Below are 16596 nucleotides of genomic sequence, written 5' to 3'. Positions count from 1 at the left end.
AACTGACATGAAAAATTGACATTTCAAAATTTATCATGAAATGCTGTACTACTTTTATGTCTTCCGGTTCACTTTTGCGATATCTTTTTGTAGTTTCTTTGATTACATACAGTTAAATAAAAGATCTAAATTATGTTCATACAGTTTGTTTTTAAATTGTCTCAATCCTACAATTCCAGGTGACACAAAACTTGTGGTCATAGCTGTACACACTGGCCTGACAAACTTTTGCCTCTCATAATTTGTACAATTTTTATTTCAAAAGAAAAGAAACATGCACATGTGTACTATGTTAACATCCTAAGGGCTCTCTAATCAGTAACTGTAGTGCATGATTTAGCAAGCTATTTGCTATTGTTCCATTCACAAGGATTAGGCACAACGCAGTTTTTACAACTCCAGCAAGGTCTGTACCACAGCTGCTCTGGAGTAATAAATTGCACAAGTCAAGGTTGCAAGAACACCTACACTGGCAGCTTTCCTGTGTTCTGAATGTCCAATTCCTGGGGCGAGACTACGCCTACCTAATCAGGTTGATGAATGGGGCTCTGGAAGCATCGAAACATTGGTCTGTTAAAGATGTTTTCACGACGGAAAATGTTTTATGGGAGAGTTTTGGAGTTCAGGCATTTAATGTTGCCTGTGTCCCTCATATAATCTCTCCACACCACCAATATCGCATGAACTAGCTTGATGAATACAACAAGTCCACCTATACATGGGACAGGGACCACACTGAGACAAAGCTTGTGAATTCTGGGGTGTTCACTAATCAATACGAGGTAGCTGGCTAGGTACAAGACAGTTATAAGGAGACTAATGAACAACATGGGTGTATTTCCAGCATTAATGGCCTATTTTCCTTTCACAAAAATAGAGCATTTGATAGTTATTGCCGAATATTCCTTGTAAAATTCCAACATGAAATTGAAAGGAAAAATAAATTATAGGATACTATAGTCGATGAGGCTCTTCAAGAGAGATGAATGGAAATATCTCATCTTTCTCACTTCTGAGCTGTCTGACAATAAACCCAAAAGCCGTCTAAAGGTTTTATATATATAATTTAAGAGCCTGTAAATCTAGCCAGTTATCATCAGGGGGTAAAGTATACAATGCATAGTCCTTGAAACAAAGCACCTAAAAGTACAGAATATATGTAGGATTTTGAAACAATTTCAGGGCCTTTGATAACAAAGCCTTTTCTCTTGCATTAGATCAATTAAACGTTATGTTTTATGCATACATAAAAAGATTTGTTGTGCAATACATTAATGAAAAACTACTACGATATTTGTCGTAGACCAAAAATAATTTCAAATATACAACTAAGAGGGGTCTGTTTTTATACATATACCACTTAACATACTGCCAAAAAACACAACATGGGCTAACTAGCCCTCCCCCCCCCTCAAAATAAGATCTTAGATCTTTTTTGATATTTATGCTGCTTTTCCACATTGGACTGGAGTGTTAAAGTTACTGTACACCTGATGCCTGAAAGTCCTTCTTATTCTGGTTTACTATGTTCCCTTAAGAACATTTTAAATGTGTACAGTAAATTGACCAAGATACTTTTAATATCCGAGGATGACCTCTCAAAGAGCTCCGATTTAGTGTTAATGCCTCGTCACCATAGGTTTCCTTCCCTTGTCATAATTCCAAAGATAAAGGACATGAAACTAATAAATGTATTTGATATATGTAAATCTTACCTTTAATGCAGTGCTGTTCACAATGGCTGTCTCATAGCATTGGTTATGAAAGAACCACGATTCATTGGAAATGTAGCTTAAATTAGGGAGGGCTTCATTACCGTTAAATAAGCAATTTATCTTCCTTCCAATTGCTGTGTCTCCAATCAGTTACATGACTGTCTGACTTCAAGACTCCCAGCGACTAAATGATTAAAATATATCCTGAAACCAATCACAGAAAAGTCTTACATAAAGCTAATGCAGAAAAATAAATTCATAGTGAATCAGTCAAGTTTCATCCTAGGCTGAACTTGTTATGCTATGTAGTGTATCATCCAGAATTTCGATACGCTAAATGAGAAGGTAAAACGATCAAGAAACGTGTTTACCTCATGTAGTAAAACAAGTTTAATGTCTTGACTTAACAGTTACCCAGTGCATTTTTAGAATAGCAATGTATAATTTTAATAGCTTGATCATACCTAGAATTTACAAGGATTAATCATGTTGAATATGTGCATTCAGAAAACACCATTATATTTCCTCTAGCATTTATAAGCAGTTTGGTACTCACCAGCAGAGACACTATTGTATTGACATGTACATTAATACACATGTATTGACCTTGTACTTGTTTTGAGGCATCTTTAGAATCAAGGATCGTGAGCAGAGGGACAAACGCAGGTTTCAGTTTCTAGCCCAGCTAAATTATTTCACTGTAACCATGGCTAACCTGTGGGATATCCCTGCGCAAACATGTTACTTTGGAATCTTCTCAAGCTCTGATGCAATCTCTGGCTGAGAAGGGATTTAACAAATTGGGACACATCCCACCAGCTGTCGGGGGTAGAAGGAAGCCATGCTCTTGCTGCCGTAGCATTACTAAAAAGAAAAAAACTTTGTGGGGCGGGGGTGAAGTGTTAGACATTATTACGACAAAAAAAAAAAGTGCTTTGCATTTGAATTGTTCTCTTTAAATAAAGCTTGAAAACATTAAAATACTACTGTATTAGTAAAGTTGGTTTACTATAACAACATTATGCTTAAGAGTTTTATAAATGGGAAGCACTCACCTACTTTTCACACTGCTCAGATTTATGCTCACAGATTTCAACACACCTTAGAGTAAGTGACAGGGTCCCGGAAAAATATAGCATTGTACGCCCCCATGTGTTGCTACAACTGTTCAAATAACATACCTGTTAACATCCTGACATTTTACACTTCTAAACCTCAAAGTCTGTTTCAAAGCTCTTATCAAAATTTCCATTCTAGTGCACTGACAGAGTAAGGATTAATGCCCACATTGTCAAACAAGTAACACAGCAATAACAATGCATGATGTGGAAAAGCCTGAGCACTTTTTTTTTTTTTTTTTTTAAATCGCTATTCCCATTATTTAAACAGTTGCAGCAACATGTGAGGACATAACACTTTCAGAATTCTGCTACTTAGTCCTTAATATAAACATGTGCATTCTATACTGAACTGCATCTCCTATATATATATATATATATATATATATATATATATATATATATATATATAGTAATAATCCATGTATATGTCTCTTTAAATACATCTAGTTTCTGAACCCCGTTAAAACAAAGTGTATACACAGTATATGCACTATGTGCAGTGAATGCTAGCTGTTCACAGCAAAAACCCTCATAGAAATAACAGCGCTTCCCTGTGGGCCTGTCACGCTTGCTTTCACTTTTGTCCTGTTTGAATTCAACACAGGTATTAAAGATAAAACAATTGTATCAAATGCCTGCAGTTCCTTTCAGAATTTTTTTTTTTTTATCATGTTAACCTTTTTTTTTATTTTTATATATATATATATATATATATATATATATATATATATATATATATATATATATATATATATATATATATATATAATTCTTCTCACCCGCTTCATGTAGATATATAGAGTACCGAAAGATTTTATTAAAAGCAGTCTTAAGACTTGCTCTATTGAAGAAAATGATGGATCTGATTCAAATCAGACAGGGGTGGGGGGAGGTAGGGGTGGGATAATTTTCACTGTTCCTCAACCAATAAAATACCAAGATTTCTTTCCTTTAAAACCAAAACTGTTCATTGCTTCAAATCTTTCCCTAACCACTTGCTGTAGACATTACATACATAATCAATGCTTGTATTGTAACACTCCCACATAAACTGGTAAATTATAAATAAACACCCTCATGGTATGCATCAGCATATGCCTTCTTATACAAAAGACAACATAAACCTATTAGTTGCAGCTTGTATGTTGAAAATAGCATTTCATATTGCTAAAAAAAGATCAACCAAAAATATATCAATGACATACAACTGATGCGGTTAAGAGAAAATGCAGGCCGACAAATGACTCAATTGTATGAAAATCTGGATAACGCCATCATATCATGACATTGTGACAAATTTGCATTGCCAAAAATAGCACAACTCACTGCATACAACTCAGCACAATACTTGAAGCCAATAGACAAACACCATTTGGATTTAAATAATTACCATTTAACTCTTCACCCCCCATTTGTTTGAGCACTTGCTAGAAGATACATTCTCAAAATAATCAGCACTTTGTTCAGTAGGATAGTCAATTAACTAGTTTAATTATTCTGACTGCAGTGTAATGAGCTTTCGTTGTGCATTAAATCCTCAGAATTGGAATCATTGGAATTAAATTAATTGTAACGGTCAGAAGTAGAGATGCATATAAAAAGGAGCAGTACTGTATGCTAGTAAAATGCTAGTTGTTTCCAGTCCTGCAAATGACCCTATTAAGTCTTAATGTTAACACAGCAATGGAACCAAAACAAACCCATATTTTCAATTTGATCTGCGAGAAATTATATATATATATATATATATATATATATATTATATATATATATATATATATATATATATATATGATATATATATATATAATTATATATACTTGCATAATGAATATTTCATATAAATATTCGATTCTACACATACTAAAAATGTCAGATTTGTGCAATATTTACACGTTATTTAGTTTTTTTGTATTTAATAGTATAATATATCATGTATATATATATATATATATATATATATATATATATATATATATATATAGCATGTAACTGACATTACAGCCTCTGAATTACTTAAATGATTTATTACATTTTCATAAAAAGTAAAAAAAAAAAAAAAAAAAAAATTTTAAAAACACATTCATAAACAGGCAAGCAAACAAAAACAAAAAGACCAGACTGAAAGGAACGTGTGCCAACATGTTTTATTTCACTCTGTAGACATTTAGCTTGTTTCAATGCTGGTATACTAAAATCTCTAAAATTAAATAAATAAAAAAAAAAACACACACACACACACACTCAAATACATAATTGGGCAGACGGTGACAAGAGGATAGAGCAGAGGTGTTTTCTTCAATGTAAATTATGCAGGTGTTTTGGCAATCTTACAACAAGTTATTAAAAATGAACATATAAATAAAAGGTGCGCAAAGTGTTTGCATGGTTCCACACAGATTCATTGTTTCCAAAAACTTAGTATAAAAACGTGCCAAAGCTTCCTTTCCCATTTCTTTTGAAATGGTTTCCATTAATAGAGACAAACATTTCCTGAGACATCAAATCGTCATCTGCCATTGTGAGTCCCAGTTCAATCATCTTTTTCTTCTGCAACTGGCTTTTCTTTGACGATGTGGCCACCAGTTCACTTGTGATGACATCATTGCCCTCCTTGTACTCCTGGGTAAGGGGGTCCCTGAACGGAGAGTTTCCCTCCACACATCCTTCTGCAGTGGGTCCCTTTTCCTCATCAGCCTCCTTTTTTTGACTGCCATTTTCTTTCGACTCATCTGAAACGCATATTTCAAATAATGACCGTAATCTAAAAGCTTTGGGATCCCGTCAAGGAATTTGCAGGAAGGTCAAAGAATAATGCAACATAGTTGTTTGCCAAGTATGTAAGTAAGCCATAGTACAATAGAACAGTGGTTCCCAACCTTCTTTGCTGCGGCACGCCTTGATATATCATTTTTTGAGGCACACCACCCTATTTTCTCCAAATGAACTCACCCTCTAATAAAACCCTCTGTTTAAACCGCCTAAAAACAATTCAAGCCGCCCTCAAAATAATTTATCGGTTTAAGCAGTTTACAGTGAAAGCCGTTCAATGCCAGAGTCGGAGAAGGGTTGCCACCTGTCCGGGATTGACCCGCAGTCTGGGAATTGGCACCTGTGTCTGGGTAGCAGAAATTAAGAAGCCTGGATATTCTAATGTCCGGTTTTAAGTGAAACGCATATGAAACACCAACCTTCCAATAATATTTTCTTTGACATACATTAATTGCGTAAATGATTTCCACTAGCTTATTAGAAATGTACTGTTTAGTACTGATCTGTACATTAATAAATGTGTCTGTCTACTGTAACCATCCAAGTGAGGGTTTCAGTCAGGTGACCACAGCAGACTATGCCGCTAGTCAAAACAACTATGGCGGCTAATGCAAAAACTGTATCTTCCACAGCACACTTACAATTTCTGTGACTGTAGTCAAGATCTAATTAATGGCAAGTGCCAGATACTTGGAATTTGTGACCCTTACTGAGCACCCTCAGTAAGCGAGCACAATTTGACGTGATTTGACAAAGTTTATTTTTCCTTTTAAGAAAACGTATAAATAAATGTTTACCATCTTTCGTTAAATATACTTGCAATTAAAACAATGTATATGATATTTCGTATAAGCATCAGAACTTTGTACGGGGATAAGCAAAAATAAACTTTTGTTCTGTGAAGCATCAGTAACTATAATCTGTAGATTTCCTGCAAAATCAACTTCAGCGAGGGACAGCTAAACGGCAAGCTTGAGCTATACCAAAATGAATACAGCATTAACAATATGTAAGGTACATGCCTGTTCAGTTTTCAAGTAGCCTAAAATTACAGGTAGATGAATGCAGTTTTGCAATGAAATATTATAAATTACGATGCTTCCGTGATTTCATATTGAAGCTCAGTAAAATTATTACTGTAGCATAATGCATTATATTAACTGTAAAAGTAATTTTATGTAAGGACTGTATATCACCAAACCACTTGGGTGTAGTCTCCATTTAAGTGTACACATTTCTGGAAAATCAGGTTCTTATTTTTTTATATTACTACTACTATTGACTGTAACACGCTTAATTGTAGAACCGATTTTCCAGAAATATTTATATGAAAATCACTGAAACATCAGTTTAACAATAATGAAAACTGCACTCATCTACATGTCATTTTATGCTACTTGAAAACTGAACAGAAACCGTTAGAGTTAGAGTACTAGAAATAATCAAGAGCACAATACTATGTACACTGCATAATAACCGATTTGTACCGTGAACCGGTATTGTGTTAAACACTATTACAGCATACTGCTGTTTTGACAGACAAAGGCTGACTGATATGTCCAGGTTTGGTCTGTGGAAAAAGCAGCAACCTTAAGTTGGAGCAATAGTCAAAAATCACTCCCAATGCGCCAACTCAAGTTGCCATGGGCAACCATGCAAAGAGTAATACAGTTGGTCCTGCATTGTGGGCACATTGTGTTGTGCCCACTTTTTATGACATTTGAACAGGTTTTAATATATTAATAATATATATATATATATATATTTTTAACTTGCTTAAAAAAGTTTATTAACTTAATATAGCTTGTTTACTTATCAGTAGCTGTGACAGCCCTGGTGGCACACCAGTTGGGAACCTCTGCAATACGACACACTGTATGTACGTGTATATGATTCATCTTAGATTGCAAGATTATTTCCAACATGTGTGCATGTATGGATTTTTTGTCCTCTTGGCAACAGCTTACTCTGTTTACCTGATGTATATAACATTTTGTAGTCATTTCACCAGGCCAGCACTGCAGCAGTTGTATCACCCATATAAATTCAAATGGCATCCTTCTGAATACTGTATTCCATTAAAATCTGATAGGCAGCTGAAAACATTCTTTTGTTATTTTAAACCAAGCATCTCTCCAACCTAGCTTATAAATTAAGCACTTTCATTAATGGATGCCCTTCAGTGAAGGTCAGAGATATTTTAGTTAAAACATACTACTTCAAAAAGTAGTGGTACAGTTATGAAAAAAAAAGTTATTGAACAAAGGGGGAAGGGGGAGAAATCACTGTGGACTGGCATTTTCCCCTCTAGGGGTTATAATAATTCTAGTCACATGAATACATTTTCGTGGGCATTATATACTGAAAACAAAACAGTCACATAGATTTTAAGAGGGCTGCACTGTGATTGTCCCAAACCTATATTACATATATGAAATGTTAAAAGTAACAGAAAAAGGAGCCAAATGATAGAAAATTAATCTGAAAGAAATTAATAATTTCTAACTTGAAAATCTGCTTCAGTAGTTTTCTTCATTCGAGGCAGATCTGCAGGCTTAACTAAGATGACACCATAGCCTTCATTATTATGAACAACATTGTTCATCATGGTAATTTTGGGCATGGTGTAAAATTCATCTGTAAAGTCCTACAACAAAAAAGCAGAAAAAAAAAACAACTTGTATTGAAGCGATACAGGATTTATCCTAAACTATATTAACAATGAAGAACTAAGGGCACAAGATAAGGCAATTAAAATAATATGTGCAATATGTTTTACTAACTAGTTTCCCATCTTTCCAGAACCCAATTTTAGTTCTAAAAGGAACTTGATATGAAAGCTGAATGATTTGAATTTGAACTGGCTTAAAAGTATTAAAATAACAAAACTGATAACATTGATTTGATTACTTTCAAATTTAATGGAAAGGACAAACTTTGCAAAAAACTTGCATTCAGGTACTATTAATCTAGGGTCACATGCCATCTCATCCATATGGGGTACTCACCTTTATGAGGATTCCCTCTTTGCAATGGTGTATGCCATTACCAACCAAACTGCAGGTACTACCAGGGTAAATCTCGACACCAGCACCCTAGAGAGAAAAAATAAATACAAATTAAGCAGTCACAAGAACTAACAAAAAATACATTAGTCAACATTTCTAGAAACATTATTCTTAAATAAATAAAAATATATAAATAAAACTGTGTTATATTATTTATATATATATATATATATATATAATATATATATATATATATATATATATATATATATATATATATATATATATATATATATATATATATATATATATAGTGAGATAGCAGGGAGGGGGTTAAAATCCTTCCCTGCTAAAAACCTTGTGAGAATGCACATTTGGGTGTTATGGGGTTTAATTGGGTAATTGTTTTATTGTTTAGTAATCCCCTGCACCTGGTGGTAATTGTAAATTAGAGCCAGGTGCAGGGTATTTGAGAGAGGCAGCCAGTCTGTTCCAGGCTGCTGCTGAGAGAAGAGCCCGACTGTGTGAGTGAGCAGTCGTATCGAGGTATTGTGTGAGGGTGTGTTTTTTGAATGTTTGTGGCAGGTAAACGGTTTAGCCGTCCTGCGTGATAGTTAGGTTCCTGTTTATGTTTAGTGAGTGCTCCAAATAGGAGCTAGGTGTTTGTTTTGTTGTTTATTTCATTTTGTGTTTATTAAAAGTGCGCGTGAGCGCTGTTTCAGTAGAATCCTGTGTGTTGGGTCGTGATTCAGAAGGGAGAAGAACCCGTGAGAGCCTGTGTGGCGAGCAAAAATATGACACATATATATATATATATATATATATATATATATATATATATATATATATATATACATATATATATATATATATATATATATATATATATATATATATATATATATATATATATATATATATATATATATATATATATATATTATATATATATATATATATATATACACCCACACAAATATAGTCCAACATTAATGTAGGAACTGGGCTGCAGGGTAGACAATATACAGTATGTTGTCCTGCAGACTCCCAGACCTGAACACACAATCACTGTGACAGTAGTATTTTGATAAATGAAAGCCGTACCTTTGCGCCATACAAGTCACAAATATTCATAAACAGCTCTGCTGAAGTCCTCACTGCAACTCCTGTGGTTTCACATTGAAGAACACAATTTTCCACCACTGTCTTCCCTTGGCGAACACCTACATGTAACAGGGAACAGTAAATTCAGGCACTTAAAAAAAAACAGAAAGTGTGCTATGTATAACTTACTACAGTGTTTCGCAGCCCTGGTCCTGGCGGCACACCATGTCTACAGGTTTTCATTCCAACGCAGCGCTCAATTGCTTAATTGAACCCTTCATTGAACTAATAAAGTGATTAACTGGGCATTTTCCCATTATTTTCAAGCTCTTTGTTTGTTAATATGGTTCAATTAAGCGCTGCGTTGGAACGAAAACCAGCAGACAGTGTGCCGCCAGGAACAGGGTTGGGAAACACTGCCTTAATTCATGCTATAGATCCACTCATATACAAAACATCTCCTAAGTGTTCAAAATAGCTGAAACCTTGAGCTAAAGTTCCAACAAGCTTAAAACTTCCCCCCCTTTCAAGAAAAATATCTGACATGTAGAGTTAAGTTTAAAGCTGTTTAAGAGTGAAACCAACACCAGCTTAAAATGCATTATGAATTTATTCCCTTCAAAATCACCAGTACCCAAAGTTACAGTAATAAATATGTGGAGTTAAACCTGCAAAGCAAGGAGGCATTTTGTTTTACATACATAAGATCCCTTCAACTGCATCATGCTGCACAAACTTCAGGTTGGAAACCTTCACATTGGCACCTGTTAAATCCAGAAATATATCCCCTTTGCCCACTTTTTCAATGACAACTTCATCAGTTAAGCCAAAACCTAGGGGGTAAAACAGACAAAGGAAACATTACAGGATTTTTAATACACACTGTTATAGATTTTTGTGCAAGAAACTTTTTTCTATCTAAAACATAAAATAAAAGGTCTTACAAAGTATGTTAGCAACATAAATATCCCCCACGAAGGTCAAGTCCCACAGGTCACAATGCAATGAATGGTCCTTATAGCCTACATCAGAACATAGAATAAGCGGCAAATAAATTTCCAACAAAATGAGTCACTTACCTTCCAGCTCAATGGAGTCTGGAATACTAAACGAACCATTCACAGAGTAATGACCAGGGCAGATAACTACCACATCCCCCTCGTAACAGGCATTTACTGCTACCAAAGGATCACTGTGAAACTAACGAGTGAAAATTGATTTAAAAAAGGAGTAGATTAAAAAAGATTACAATTTCAACTATATACTTGGATTAACAGTTGCATAAACTTTAGTCTTCATCATTAACCACACATTCAACATTACTTTCTTCCAGGGCAATTCCATAGTAATTGAAGTAATATTCACAGCAAAACTCTCCACATAGAGTCACTCTTGTTTTTGTTAAATGGACTAGTTTCCCCTAATGTGGAGTTCAATGTTGTTTTTTAAAAGTTGATGAATATATAGTGATCTGTATTCATGTGCTGGGTTTGAATGTCACTCACATAAAAATGCATCACTTACCTGCAGCTCAAATTCCTCCCCAGTAAAATCAGGACACAATTTGTCCCTCATCAAGGTCTGCAGCTGACCAACTGTCATTGAACTGGACACAACGTGAACCACTCTCTCCCCAGTGGGACGGGGTCCTTTAGCTCTGTTGGACTGAAGACCCGAATTCACTTGATAACCCAACACATATCTACAACAAAGGACGTACAGCAGCTTAATAAGAAGAGCTTCTACTTAACATCACATACACGTTTTTAAAATTAAGCAAGTACACAGTACAAAGTTGTGTTTGCAACGTTCAACAAATCGTATTAAAAAACAAAAAAACTATAAATAAAAAACAAAACATCTGATCACCTGGTCTACACGTCAAGCTAAAAATATTTTTGTGAGCAGTTACCTGAGCAAGGGGTTCTCAATAATCTTTAGTTTGCGTTTCAAGCTCTCCAGGTCATCATACATCTTTAAGCCCTCCACCATTGAGACGTTGTCAAGCTCAGACTCTGAGTCACTGTTAGAGATACAGTTTCTCAGACTCGTGAACTCCTTATATTTTTCCTCACATTGTGAAACCAAACAATGATACTCAGTAACCAAGCCTGACGGCACCCGGTCCTCAAGAATATCATAGTATCTGAAAAAATTGAGGGGGGGAGGTGAAGAGGAGAACATTGTAAGAGGAGAATAATCTTGACACACAAACAAGCATATCACTGTATTAAACTTTACAAAAATGAATTCTTATATTATGCTGTATGCTAAGCAACAGTGATACTTGTATCTATACATTGCAACCAGTCTTTTGTTCATGTTTTATTAAATATCAAATTTAAAATGTAAAGAGGATACATTAATAAAACATGTTATGACACACACACACATATATATATATATATATATATATATATATATATATATATATATATATATATATATATATATTATATATACATACATATACAATACATACATATACATACATACATATATATACACACATATACACACACATACATACATAATATACACATATACACACCACACACACACACACACATACACAGTAATGTAATACACCAAGTTATTTTCCCCAATCCCCTAAAGATGCAGTTTGTGTTTCATTAACAAATGGCTATTCCTGCACTTTAAAATCAGTGAGATGTGATTCAGGGGCATAAATCAGTTGTATTAGCTAAAACGTCTCCTAGTTTATGTGTTTTAATTGGCATTGTCCTTCCTACAGTCCACAAGAAGTAAACACTTCACTGTAATTCCATAGCCAATAGACAACAGTACAGTACAATCAATCATTTTGCCTAGACTGCCATCTAGTGCATAGATTTCATAATGCATAACAGACTTGGATCTTTGTCCAACTGACTATAATTGTTTTACAAGCTAATTGGTCAGACTTACAGCCTCAGTCTGGGTTCAACACATCTGATAAAATAATCAAAATCATCATCTTCATCCTCTACATCCCAGCTTCTCCAGATGTGTTTATAGAAAAATCTAGCCCAAAAAAAAAAATACAATTAAGTCTGTGCAGGTTTTCTAGAAATGCAGATATATGTTAGGCTACATTTTTAACTACATTTTTTTAAATATTAATACCGATTTTACCTTACATGTTCCACAGCAAGTGCCGTTTGGTCGAACTCCCCAGATTCATCATAAACAACATAGAGTTCCTGCAGAGGTACTTTATGTTCTTTAGCCTCTAACAGGTCTTTCATGGACTCTTCTGTGAGCTCACAGCCTTTTGCCTCACACAGGAAAGGTGTAACCAATTCCACAGCTGCTTTTAGAACGAGATACTCCACATCAACTACCTGAGATTCACAAATTATACATTTAATCATTAGTGTCATAGGTCAATTTGATGTAACGTAATAGATTTTTTTTGTTTTATTGCAGGCAGTCAGTTCATTTAGATCTGGGTTACATGACATGGCTTTTTTCTTTCCAAAAATTACGTCTTTCTTTCCAACTTGGCTCTTTGTACACGCACAGTGTTTAACACTAATTTACCTCAATCAACACCTCAAACACTTCAGTACGCCAAACAGCTTGCCATCCAGACGGCTCCAGCACTTTCTCCAAGTATTCAGCAGTAAAATTGTTTACCTCTGAAGTTCTGCAGTCACCTGAAAAAAAAAAAAAAAAAAGATAGCCATACAGTATATTAGAGATAGAACAGATAGAATATTAGCATCAAAAGGGTATCCATGTATTAAAAAAAAAAAAAAAAAAAAAAAAAAAAAAAAAAAAGAGATTGGCTTCAGAAAGTTACTGGAAAATAATTCCATCTAGGGTTTCTGTGACATCAAATTACTAGACCGAAGGTCAAGTAATTTATAAACTTTCACAGAAACCAGAGATGGAATTGTTTTCCTGTAACTCACTTAAGAGGCCCTCTATCTATATATATATATATATATATATATATATATATATATATATATATATATATATATATATATATATATATATATATATATATATATATTATATATATATATATATATATATTTTTTTTTTTATAATACAGATACCCTTGTGATGCAAATATTAAAGACGACAAGGTTCAGCAGTAAAGTTTTTTTTCTCATTTGTTTTTTTAAAACAAAATGTTTCAGTGCTGTACATTCTATGTCATTATCCATTAGTGCTTCAGCTTTCATTTGGATGATTGCCTTTACCTTGTTTTAATTTCCTGTTCCTCTCCAGTTTCTCAAAGATACAAATGTAGCAGCTTTACATCTTTATTTTAACGTATTCTCATTTTGTTGATCATGAATTAACATGTCTGTACTGTGGGTGTTGAGTGATTGAAAACAAGACATTTCGTGTTTCAGTTGAAAGTGATGGTCTCTGAGTCGAATGGGTCAAAGTTCAAGTATCTTTTCCTCTAGAGGAATTATCACCGACATCACTACTGTGGTATTATGCCTTTCTTTTCAAATGGCTCAGGATGCAAATAAAGCCTTCATCCATGTATTTGTGTAATGATATAATTTTATTTTATATACACACACAAAGCTTACTTCCTCATCAGTGAGTATACCTCAGCATTACTGGAATTACAATGAGTTTACACCAGGATGATTTCCTTTATTATATAAAAAAAAATAAAAAATAAAAACACAAGGCCAAAATCACATAAATAAAATGCATACCATCTCAGCAAAGGGATTAATGAGTCTTAATCTGTCAGTAAATGTATTATTAAAGTAACACAAGCAGCCTTGAGAACAAGAGCTGGACATATCAGAAAGTGGGAAACTATTGATGGCTGTCTAGTTTATATTCATATAAAGAAAAACAGGATATATTTAAATATATAAAAAGCTTTGTCGCACACAGTCCCATCTGTCCAAGTGGATTTGTAAACATTTTTTCATAATGCATTGTTCAGAAATAATTTCTTAAAAATAACTCAAGTTACCTAGCATGTAGTCTTGATAAGCTTTAAATCTCTCATAAAACAGAAGCTGGTTAGTCTGGAAGGTATCCGGAAAAAGCACATTTCCATCAGGCACCAGTCTTTGTAAGACAGTTCCAGGCTTATCATGACTGCCATAATCACTGCAGCTGCTATCGTCATCTTGATCCTGAAACAGAACTGGGAAAATAAAGAGCAATAGTTTGGAACTATGGGATGTAGTAGAATGTATCTAAAGCGACAGCCAAACGAGAACATTACGACTCCAAATGTAATGTTTTTTTTTTTATTTATTAATTTGTTTATTTTTTTGTGTTTTTGCTTTGTTCAGTCAAAAGTCCTTCAAAAACCCACTACACACTCCCTGCAGACAACAGCTATCCAGTGTTAAACTACTTTTGTTAGTCTACTTTTAACATTACTAAGCTCATACCAGAGTAAACTATCGTACAATATACAGTGTTTATAGTAACTTTTTCATACCACCGTGTCAATTTATTTAGTTTCTAGGGCTCAAATATTAAACTCTTTTCAAACCAACTAATGTAGTTTTAACAATCGCGTACCTTGCTTTACAGCACTAACTTCGTCCTGAAACTGCACATTCCCTTCTTCCACCGATTCGATTGAAATCTCTATCGCTTGAGCCACCGCCTCTTCTTCCTCCCCGGGCATCTGTTTATGTTCATATTCTGACTGTGGCAGCTCCAGGAATTCACCGACAACTTTTTCAGACATAATTATTCGTAGTCAAACCGTGTTTCAATCTCAGTACAACTACACTTTCTTCAAATAAAGCTTAACAGATACGTGGTTTTATTTAAAACACAGACTGACTGTTTATATGTTTGTCTGCCGTGCTTCTTTCAAACAATTTAAAAAATTTCCCGGTTTGGGACGAGCAGACCAATGATAAAGCTACACATTACGCACTTCCTTTAGTTGCTTTCTCGGATGGGATGTTTAATCGACGCCATTTTGGCTCTAATATGGTCCGTTTTGGGCTGCGGATTCTGTTATTGTTGAGTGTACATTATAGTTTCATTTACCGGGATCTGATGGTGATTGCCAGGTATTTTGCCCCTTTTGCATTTTTTTTTACACGGTTTGACCCAAGGCAATATGTTTACAATTTGAATTGTTAAACAAATATAAAAATAAATAAATAAACATCTCAAAATTCTTATTTTCTGTTTATAAGTTTTTGACCCAAACCTAAGAGAAGTAACAAAATATTAAAGGAAAACATGTAAGGCCAATGGTAACCAGTCAGGTTAAAGAGACCCGAAACATAATAGGCTTAAATGCACTTTTATGTCCTTATATATATATATATATATATATATATATATATATATATATATATATATATATATATATATATATATATATATATATAGTCCGTGCTCTTGAGTTATCTAACTGGTCAATAAAATATAGGGTCACGTGATTTTTACGAGTGAACTAAAAAGCAAAACAAAACGTTCATTTTGAACCTGTTGCATGAAACTGGACTTCATTCCCAAAACTCCAGTAGTGTAAGGTATTTTTCTTTAGGGGATCACAACAAATTTTCCATAAAGAAAATTAATAATGCCTAATTGTTACATCATCAGTCTAAAAAGGTATATCGATTTGTAACCTTACATTTAACTCTGCAGTACTAGATATCGGAAAAATACAAATACAATACTGTACTATAGCTGTAGTTATTTTTCTACTGGCAGGTGGCAGCATTTTAATTTGCTGTTGTCTCAGTTTATTACGCTGGTCTGATGATAGAAATAGGCTATTTTTTTGTTTTTGTTTTGTTTTGTATTTGAGTGTGCGTGTAACGCTGGATTATTTTTTTCAGTGCACCAGTCATTTTCCGTGTTTTTTTAAATTAGTTTTAGGATTCTTTTCTCCTCCAGTTTTTT

General features: G+C 34.0%; 1 protein-coding gene across 1 annotated transcript; it reads right to left on the bottom strand.

Annotated features, from left to right (window-relative positions):
• Positions 1 to 5011: 5011 nt before the first annotated feature.
• shcbp1 (SHC SH2-domain binding protein 1) lies at positions 5012 to 15553 on the bottom strand. Its single transcript, XM_041268074.1, has 13 exons — positions 15244 to 15553; positions 14681 to 14857; positions 13264 to 13379; positions 12856 to 13064; positions 12649 to 12744; positions 11633 to 11866; positions 11245 to 11422; positions 10800 to 10920; positions 10422 to 10553; positions 9721 to 9839; positions 8617 to 8703; positions 8127 to 8255; positions 5012 to 5563 (listed from the first exon to the last, which is right to left on the bottom strand). The coding sequence occupies exons 1-13, from the start codon at positions 15413 to 15415 to the stop codon at positions 5255 to 5257; spliced, it is 2079 nt and encodes a 692-aa protein (XP_041124008.1). The 5' UTR covers positions 15416 to 15553; the 3' UTR covers positions 5012 to 5254.
• Between the last annotated feature and the right edge of the window lie 1043 nt (positions 15554 to 16596).

The sequence above is a fragment of the Polyodon spathula genome, chromosome 13 (assembly GCF_017654505.1).
Source record: "Polyodon spathula isolate WHYD16114869_AA chromosome 13, ASM1765450v1, whole genome shotgun sequence".
NCBI classification, from domain to species: domain Eukaryota; kingdom Metazoa; phylum Chordata; class Actinopteri; order Acipenseriformes; family Polyodontidae; genus Polyodon; species Polyodon spathula.
Note: the sequence above shows the minus strand (reverse complement) of the source record. Positions and strands in the feature narration are given on the sequence as shown.